This window comes from Lactuca sativa, chromosome 7, assembly GCF_002870075.4.
Source record: "Lactuca sativa cultivar Salinas chromosome 7, Lsat_Salinas_v11, whole genome shotgun sequence".
NCBI classification, from domain to species: domain Eukaryota; kingdom Viridiplantae; phylum Streptophyta; class Magnoliopsida; order Asterales; family Asteraceae; genus Lactuca; species Lactuca sativa.
Genome location: NC_056629.2, coordinates 149,343,557 through 149,354,097, shown reverse-complemented (window position 1 = coordinate 149,354,097; position 10,541 = coordinate 149,343,557). Strand labels below are relative to the sequence as shown.

Below are 10,541 nucleotides of genomic sequence, written 5' to 3'. Positions count from 1 at the left end.
TACTTGTTCAAGCCTATCACAAATTTACTTTCCCTATTAAATTTCAAGAACTCAATCAAGATCCCAACCACTCCAAAGAAATCAATATTTGCCGACTTTTAATCAACTTTAAGATTGTGATAGTTAAGAAATATAATTGAACATGATATAATAATAATGTTCTGAATGAACCAAAAATAAATAATCTCAAACAACATATTGTAGCTATCCTTCCCATATTTTTCTATTCAATGTACATAGAGTTGAGTTTGATCCATTTCATATAAATCTCCATTCCGTACAAGTGATGTTTTCATTTAAAGGGGAAGCCGAGGAGGGAGAGGGACACAAATCTTTTGGATAAATTGGTCGAATTTGGTAATAAAACTAAATGAAAAGGAAGATGTTAGGGGAATTTGCGTACAGTTGTATCATCAATAAGTTTTAACACCGAAATGGGCAAAAGGTTGATAATTTAGCAAGATTTCATATATATTTGTCGACGATATGTATTAAATCGTTAATCAGTTGGTAGTCCGCCGGTGCTGATGGTTCCCTTTACCTGACAGATATATAATTAGTTTTAGTTTTAATTAGTTTTATGGATTTTATTTTCCCTTATTAACAATTAAAACAATTTTATTTTAGGTATGATGTCAACCACCGGTCCAAATATGACAAATTTGCTACTTTTGATTTGCCAGACGTATAGAAAAAAAAAACCCACCGCTCCTGCCCTTGTCCACAAGAATAATGTGAGTTGGCACGCGTCAATAGATATTGGTGCATCCATTAGCCATCATGACATCCTTCAGTAACAAGGATGGTTCCTACTGAAAACTGTCAACGTAGCCACACCTCTCTATATAAACGATATCAGTACTACTTCTCACAAACATAACATCTCTCTCTCTCTCTCTCTCTCTCTCTCTCTCTCTCTCCATACAAACAATAATGGCAAAGTCGAACTCTAATCTTTGTGCAGTTGTTCTTTTAATATCAATTCTAATAGTAGCAGCATCAGCAGGGAGTTTTTACGATGACATGGACATCAGTTTTGGGGGTGAACGTGCTAAAATTCTGAATGGAGGTCAGGATCTTTCACTTTCACTCGACCAATACTCTGGATCGGGTTTCCAGTCGAAGCACGAGTACCTGTTTGGAAGGTTCGACATGCAACTCAAACTAGTACCAGGCAATTCTGCTGGCACCGTCACCACATTCTACGTGAGTACCATCGATCGGTTCCAATCTTGAATTTCATATCTGAATTATATATATATTGTGATCACTCATTTGTATTAATCTTTTAAAGGCTGATAATAACCATGTCTTTGTATTAAATCACATTAGTTGTCATCACAAGGTGCGGGTCACGATGAGATCGACTTCGAGTTCTTGGGCAACTCCACGGGAAACCCTTACACAATTCACACCAATGTGTATTCACAAGGGAAAGGAAACAAAGAACAGCAGTTCCACCTTTGGTTTGACCCTACCGCAGCCTTCCACACCTATACCATCGTATGGAACAGTCTAAGAATTATGTAAGTCACGCATCCAACATAAACATTAATTGGTTCTCTTCCTTTCTCATGTTTTTCTGCTGTTCCTATATAAAGCTCTTTGTCTCTGCAGTTTCTTAATAGATAACATACCAGTAAGGGTGTTCAATAACAATGATGCTGCTGGAGTCCCATTTCCCAAGAGCCAACCCATGAGGGTTTATGCCAGCCTGTGGAACGCGGATGACTGGGCAACCCAAGGTGGGCGTGTGAAGACCGACTGGACTAATGCGCCTTTCACCGCGTTATACAGGAAATTCAATGCCAATGCCAAAAAAGTTGGTCCCAATTCAGTATCTACAAGCTCAATAAATGATAACCAGTCATGGAGTACCCAAGGACTTGATGCAGCTGGCCGAAATAGGATCCGATGGGTGCAAACCAAGCACATGATCTACAACTACTGCAACGACCGCAAACGGTTTCCCAATGGTATTTCAGCGGAATGCAAGACCTCTAGATTCCTTTAAGCCTGCTTACTAACTTGATATCCATATTTTTTATTCTTTATTGATCGATTTCTGATCTTCATGATTATTTATTCTTTGATTCATTGTAAACATTCAAATTGAAAATACAAATAAATACACAAGTATAAGATTCCATGTACACTTTAAAAACGCATTGTCTAACAGCACACTACAATAATTGAAATATCTTTTTCGTTCATATCTAATTATATAGTTTAGTTGGTCAAAATCGAAAGTCATTAGTAAAAACATTATAATTTCTAAAATCCTTTTTTTTTCGACACTACATACAAACTTCATTATGTGTAGAATTAACAACAAAAAATGATCCTAGAGGTCTATCATTGTTTTCGATAGGAAACATTGTATGTGGAAGAAATGGCTAAAGTCTCGTATGCCTTAGTTAATTGTAACTTCATGTATGATACGTTATGCACTAGATCTTAAATTGTAATGTAGTGGGAGGCAGTAGCAGGTTTATGTCAAATACAAGAAAAAAATTAGGAAGGGATGAAGTGGTCGTTATGCTATTTGAAAAGCACTTATGTGGTTACCTTACCTTTCAGAAGAAAGAAACTAGTCTTAGAAGGCTTCAGTGATGTAGATAAGAGATGTTCTAGATATTTAGGGAAAACCATAACAGGGTTTTTGTATACCATTGCGGGTATAACCATCAGTTGGATATCCACACTTTGGAAAGAGTATTCATCTATTAACCATAGAAGCATAATGAATGGAAATTGAAAAAATTATCCTTAGAACTTATTTGGTTGTAAATTTTCATATATTTGGGCAAAAAAAGACTGTGTCCTACTTTATTAAAACCATAGTGCATTTCACCTTTCAAAGAATCTAATCATTCATGATAGAACAAATTATGTGTAGATGAAGTAACGGTTTATCAAACAATCAATTAGCCATTGGACTCGGAACCCAAAGAAGATCCTTGGTACTAAGAATCTAGTAGACATGTTTTCCAAGGCAATCATGATACATAAGTTGAATCTATGTAAAGCGTCAATTGGTTTCTAGATACTTGGAAAGATAGTTGGAAAGAAGGAAGGCCTATACAGAGATGTGGTTAACAAAGATTAAGTTTAGGTGGCAGAAGATTGGTTGATTATTTTCCACCTGGGATATTGTGAGTTGAGGAGCCTGATCTTTCTTTCAACCACATTGTCGCTATGAAGACAAAGGAAAGGGCTCCTATTACTGAGTTGCTACAACGAAAGACTTCTCGGTAACTTTAGGTGTAAGTTGTACTAAAAAGATTAAAAAGTACTATCACTACTAAAAAACAGCACTTTAATGGCATGCGAACCATGGCACACAATGATTTATGATACATAAAACTCCCCGTGATACTCCAACCACCCGATGAATTGGTTATTCCCAAACGAGTCATGAAGGGTGTAACGAACATATGTTGTCTCCACATTGGATCAAGAACAGGGTCAGAAGGATCAAAAACTGCTAATTCATACAGGGCCATAGAACCGGCCCAACCAGCAACCAAAGCTGTATGCATTATATGAAAAGAAAGCAAGCGTCCGGGATCATTCAATACAACGGTATGAACACGATACGAAGGCAAACCCATGAAAATACCCCTTGATGAAAGAAAAAAGACACTACATAACTTTATTGCATTGGAAATATACTATGGCTATGTTATGGACCCCTCTTTAGTGGATTATTTCAACGCAAGGGTTCAGCTCTCCCAAAATTTGAAGCATTTAGGAGACAAATTTTTGCGTGCCCTAAAATTAATGTCACAAAACAACATTGAGGGTACCTATCAAAAAAAAGTATGTCGTATAAGCATGTCATTTTGTAAGTTTTCATGAGGAATGACACACGTTTCCCATCCTTTTATAACTAGCGGGGGGGGGGGGGGGGGGGGGGTTGAAAACCCGAAAATATTAAAAAACCTCGGCGCCTTGTTCTCTAATCATCTCCCATTCGTCATTTTGATGTCTATGATGCGTCTCCTCCTTCTTCTGTACAAACATCATCCGAAGAAAACCCAATGACATTTCGCGGTTGTGCATCTCCCTTTCTTCTTTTTGCAGCTCTACAAAATGTTTAGGTTTATAGGGTTCATTAAATCTCGTCCTTTACACACATCATTTCTTATTCTCTCTTTCTTATTCATTAACACTCGTTCTCTCATGACTCCTGTGACTTGGCCGCCTAAAATCTTTCCTCCATTGTGCAGCTGTCTTTGCCCAGGTCGTTACTGGAGACTAGAGTGAACATTGATGTCGCCTAAGCCTCAGCGAGCCTCCAATGTACCGGATCTTTCTCTCTCTCTCTCTCTTTCTCTCTCTCTCTCTCTCTCTCTCTCTCTCTAACTTGGTAATAACTTATTCACTTTATAAGTATATTATTTTTTTAAACTTTTTAGGTTTGAAATATTGATTATGATTGGAAATTGTTTTCATTTGTTACAAAATCCAATTGTTACTTTGTAATTAGATTGACGATTTTTTTTTGATGATTTAGTGTTAGCGTTCTTAATTTTCCTTTTGGTTTGTGCTTTCTAATACGAAAAAGATTATAGATAGTTTATTTTCATGGAATGTTTGCTTTTGCTTGCTAAATTTTCTGTAGGGGAGTTTGTAAATGTATGGTATTACTATGCATTTAGCAAATCGATTCTCCATTTTATTACCATCCTGAAATAGAAGATAAAACTATGTAGGTTGTTATACATGTTATTTGTATTAATAAAAGTTGTGATAACTTAGAAGATGAATCCATGAAAGCTAAAATGGTGACTTTTATGTAACCCCTTAAAGAAATAAGAAACCTTTTTTTTTTTAATAATCTTGTTTTATTTAATTTGCAACCATTTGGACTCTTGGTAAATTAAATGAAAGTGGAAAAGAATCTTGGAGCAATGAAGGAGAAACACACGTGACTGTCATTGATGGAATCTCTAGTCGAATCAAACATTTATTCATTTAATATTATATCACTTGCTATTAGTTTTTGAGTATTGTTTTTTTTATAGAGAGGAGGCAACTGGGGTAACTGGATCTCTTGCAATAGGTGTAGCATACTTTGGTGTCATCGAATCGACCAAAAAATGGATTGAAGAAACACATGTGAATCTTAGAGGTCCCTAGGCTAATATGGAAAGATAAAGGACCAAAGGGACTATATAAAGGATCGGTTGGGTCTCATGTTTCAATTGTTGCGTTTGAGGTAGGTGAATTGGTCTGAATACAAGTCTTAATCGGAGATGGTGTATTGTTAGGGGAATTGATAAGATATGATGAAATAGTTTTTGTATTACATTTATTTAAACATTGGAATGATTATTATTATTTGACATACTATATCTTTTTAAATGGATTGTCTTTTTTTTTTTAATGATATGCTATTTTATATTTTGAGACAATAATTGTCATATAATTTGGAAATTATTAAATCCATTTAAATAAATATTTTTTTAAAACCTTTAAAATTGTCTTTCTTTATGACACGAGCTTTAATGATACGCATTGTGTGTCGTAAATGCGCGTCGTAAGGTTACGAAACATAAATGCGTGCGGTCTTCCTTTATGATAGGCCCTTCATTGACACGCACTTGCGTGTCATATGTATCCTTCTATGACACGCAATTCTTGTCATTAAAGGATATTTTTCTATTAGTGTATTTATCTAAAAATTAAGGTCCAGAATTTTAACTTTGTTACAGAAGATGCAAGCACAAATGAAAACTTAATAAAAATACAATAATTGCATATTAGGCTCAAATAGACTGCAACATATAAGTTTTAACACGAAAATGGGTAAAAATGTGCTAAATCAGGAAGATTTCATATATATTTGTCGATGATTTGTATTAAATCCTTAATGAACTGGAAGCCAACGTTGAATAGCTAATAATGCTTGTATGTATTTATACATTTGAGACATGCATAACTATTAGATGTCGGTTTGAAACTAAATATCATGTTGTTTTGAGACTAATCTAATGTTTTGTTACTATAGTTTCAATCTCTCGTGTAAATATGTGTTATGTTCACTGGTAGATACATGTTCATCCCATTCATGATACCATTTTTTTCTTGGTTTTTTTCAATAAATCCGTTAAATTTAAGAAAAAAACTATAACAAATATAAATATTCAGTTATCACCATTAAATGGTAATTTCTTATGTAGCCTCTTTAAAGAGGTTCCTCGTCCTCAAACGACATCTTCAATTTCACACCTATAGTAAATTGCAGTCACAACATCAATCCTATGATGAATTTACATTCCCTTCCAAATTTCAAGAAATCAGTCAAGATCCCAACCTTTTCTTTTTATGATAACTTTTAATTAACATTAAGAATGTGATTGCTAAAAATATAATTGTACATAATATAATAATGGATAAAGTATAATGAATTAAGAATAAATAATCTTGAAAAACAAATTGTAGGTTTCCTTCCTATATTTCTTTATTTAATACAAGTAGAGTTGCATTTGATCCATTTCTTATAAATCTCTTATTCGTACAAGTGATGCTTTCATTTAAAGGGAAAACCGAGGAAGGAGAGGGAAATCACAATTTTAGATTAATTGATTGAATTTAGTAATGAAACTTAATGAAAAGAAGATCTTTGGGGGAATTTGCATCCGGTTTTATCATCATTAAGTGTTACCACCGAAATAGGTAAAAAAGTTGGAAATTTAGTGAGATTTCATATGTGTTTGTCGATGAGATTGTTACTTGAGGAGTCTGGTGTTCCTTTCCATTTCATGGTCGCTATAGAGACAAAGCATGGACTCCTGTTGCGGAGTGGCTTCAAGGAAAGACTTCATAATAACTTTAGGTGTAAGTTGTACTAAAAAGATAAACAAGTACTATTTGTGTTAAAACTATAGTCTAGAATTTTAACTTTGTTATAGAACATGCGAGCAAATATGAAAACTAAAACGAAATACAATAATTGCATATTGGGCTCAAATAGACATCAACATATAAGTGTTAACACCTAAACAGGTACAAATTTGCTATATTAGCGAGATTTTATATATCTTTGTTTATGATCTTTACTAAATCGTTGATCAATTAGAAGTCTATCATTATTGGTTCCCTTCACTAATGGATATATAGGTATATATTTATATATATGAGACATATGTAACTACTATATTTTGGTTTGACACTAAATATCATGTTGTTTTCAGACTAATGTAATGTTTTGTTACGATAATTTCAATCCTCGTGTAGATATCCATTATGTTCGCATGGTAGATAAATGTTCATCCCATTGATGATACTATTTTTTTGTTGATTTCTTTCAATGAATCCGTTAAATTAAGAAAAAAAAAAATCTATAACATATATAAATATTCAATTATCAACATTACAAGGTTATGACTAAGACAAATTGTTTTAACTGCTGTTATTCCCTATAAAACAAATAATGGTAAATTTCTTAGTTACCCTCTTTAAGGAGTGTCCTCGTCCTCAAACGTCATCTTCGGTTTCACACCTACAGTAAATTATAACATCTATGTACTTGTTCAAGCCTATCACAAATTTACTTTCCCTATTAAATTTCAAGAACTCAATCAAGATCCCAACCACTCCGAAGAAATCAATATTTGCCGACTTTTAATCAACTTTAAGAATGTGATGGTTAAGAAATATAATTGTGCATGATATAATAATAATGTTCTGAATGAACCAAAAATAAATAATCTCAAACAACATATTGTAGCTATCCTTCCCATATTTTTCTATTCAATGTACATAGAGTTGAGTTTGATCCATTTCATATAAATCTCCATTCCGTACAAGTGATGTTTTCATTTAAAGGGGAAGCCGAGGAGGGAGAGGGAAACCAATCTTTTGGATAAATTGGACGAATTTGGTAATAAAACTAAATGAAAAGGAAGATGTTAGGGGAATTTGCATACAGTTGTATCATCAATAAGTTTTAACACCGAAATGGGCAAAACGTTGATAATTTAACGAGATTTCATATATATTTGTCGACGATATGTATTAAATCGTTAATCAGTTGGTAGTCCGCCGGTGCTGATGGTTCCCTTTACCGACAGATATATAATTAGTTTTAGTTTTAATTAGTTTTAAGGATTTTATTTTCCCTTATTAACAATTAAAACAAATTTATATTAGGTATGATGTCAACCACCGGTCCAAATATGACAAATTTGCTACTTTTGATTTGCCAGACGTATAGAAAAAAAAAACCCACCGCTCCTGCCCTTGTCCAGAAGAATAATGTTAGTTAGCAAGCGTCAATAGATATTGGTGCATCCATTAGCCATCATGACATCCTTCAGTAACAAGGATGGTTCCTATTGAAAACTGTCAACGCAGCCACACCTCTCTATATAAACGATATCAGTACTACTTCTCACAAACATAACATCTCTCTCTCTCTCTCTCTCTCTCTCTCTCTCTCTCCATACAAACAATAATGGCAAAGTCGAACTCTAATCTTTGTGCAGTTGTTCTTTCAATATCAATTCTAATAGTAGCAGTATCAGCAGGGAGTTTTTACGATGACATGGACATCACTTTTGGGGGTGAACGTGCTAAAATTCTGAATGGAGGTCAGGATCTTTCACTTTCACTCGACCAATACTCTGGATCGGGTTTCCAGTCGAAGCACGAGTACCTGTTTGGAAGGTTCGACATGCAACTCAAACTAGTACCAGGCAATTCTGCTGGCACCGTCACCACATTCTACGTGAGTACCATCGATCGGTTCCAATCTTGAATTTCATATCTGAATTATATATATATATTGTGATCACTCATTTGTATTAATCTTTTAAAGGCTGATAATAACCATGTCTTTGTATTAAATCACATTAGTTGTCATCACAAGGTGCGGGTCACGATGAGATCGACTTCGAGTTCTTGGGCAACTCCACGGGAAACCCTTACACAATTCACACCAATGTGTATTCACAAGGGAAAGGAAACAAAGAACAGCAGTTCCACCTTTGGTTTGACCCTACCGCAGCCTTCCACACCTATACCATCGTATGGAACAGTCTAAGAATTATGTAAGTCACGCATCCAACATAAACATTAATTGGTTCTCTTCCTTTCTCATGTTTTTCTGCTGTTCCTATATAAAGCTCTTTGTCTCTTCAGTTTCTTGATAGATAACATACCAGTAAGGGTGTTCAATAACAATGATGCTGCTGGAGTCCCATTTCCCAAGAGCCAACCCATGAGGGTTTATGCCAGCCTGTGGAACGCGGATGACTGGGCAACCCAAGGTGGGCGTGTGAAGACCGACTGGACTAATGCGCCTTTCACCGCGTTATACAGGAAATTCAATGCCAATGCCAAAAAAGTTGGTCCCAATTCAGTATCTACAAGCTCAATAAATGATAACCAGTCATGGAGTACCCAAGGACTTGATGCAGCTGGCCGAAATAGGATCCGATGGGTGCAAACCAAGCACATGATCTACAACTACTGCAACGACCGCAAACGGTTTCCCAATGGTATTTCAGCGGAATGCAAGACCTCTAGATTCCTTTAAGCCTGCTTACTAACTTGATATCCATATTTTTTATTCTTTATTGATCGATTTCTGATCTTCATGATTATTTATTCTTTGATTCATTGTAAACATTCAAATTGAAAATACAAATAAATACACAAGTATAAGATTCCATGTACACTTTAAAAACGCATTGTCTAACAGCACACTACAATAATTGAAATATCTTTTTCGTTCATATCTAATTATATAGTTTAGTTGGTCAAAATCGAAAGTTATTAGTAAAAACATTATAATTTCTAAAATCCTTTTTTTTCGACACTACATACAAACTTCATTATGTGCAGAATTAACAACAAAAAATGATCCTAGTGGTCTATCATTGTTTTCGATAGGAAACATTGTATGTGGAAGAAATGGCTAAAGTCTCGTATGCCTTAGTTAACTGTAACTTCATTTATGATACGTTATGCACTAGATCTTAAATTGTAATGTAGTGGGAGGCAGTAGCAGGTTTATGTCAAATACAAGAAAAAAATTAGGAAGGGATGAAGTGGTCGTTATGCTATTTGAAAAGCACTTATGTGGTTACCTTACCTTTCAGAAGAAAGAAACTAGTCTTAGAAGGCTTCTGTGATGTAGATAAGAGATGTTCTAGATATTTAGGGAAAACCATAACAGTGATGTAGATAAGAGATGTTCTAGATATTTAGGGAAAACCATAACAGGGTTTTTGTATACCATTGCAGGTATAACCATCAGTTGGATATCCACACTTTGGAAAGAGTATTCATCTATTAACCATAAAAGCATAATGAATGGAAATTGAAAAAATTATCCTTAGAACTTATTTGGTTGAAAATATTCATATATTTGGGCAAAAAAAAGACTGTGTCCTACTTTATTAAAACCATAGTGCATTTCACCTTTCAAAGAATCTAATCATTCATGATAGAACAAAATATGTGTAGATGAAGTAACAGTTTATCAAACAATCAATAAGCCATTGGACTCGGAACCCGAAGAAGATCCT

The 10,541-nt window shown here is 34.6% G+C and overlaps 2 protein-coding genes across 2 annotated transcripts; both read left to right on the top strand.

Annotated features, from left to right (window-relative positions):
- Positions 1-927: 927 nt before the first annotated feature.
- On the top strand, positions 928-2,014 carry LOC128127458 (xyloglucan endotransglucosylase protein 1-like). Its single transcript, XM_052765932.1, has 3 exons — positions 928-1,206; positions 1,333-1,526; positions 1,618-2,014. The coding sequence occupies exons 1-3, from the start codon at positions 934-936 to the stop codon at positions 2,012-2,014; spliced, it is 864 nt and encodes a 287-aa protein (XP_052621892.1). The 5' UTR covers positions 928-933.
- Positions 2,015-8,542: 6,528 nt separating this feature from the next.
- Positions 8,543-9,547, top strand: LOC128127349 (xyloglucan endotransglucosylase protein 1-like). The gene is made up of 4 exons (XM_052765815.1): positions 8,543-8,737; positions 8,866-9,059; positions 9,151-9,370; positions 9,401-9,547. Exons 1-4 carry the CDS (start codon positions 8,555-8,557, stop codon positions 9,545-9,547), a joined length of 744 nt encoding a protein of 247 aa, XP_052621775.1. The 5' UTR covers positions 8,543-8,554.
- The last annotated feature ends 994 nt before the right edge of the window (positions 9,548-10,541 follow it).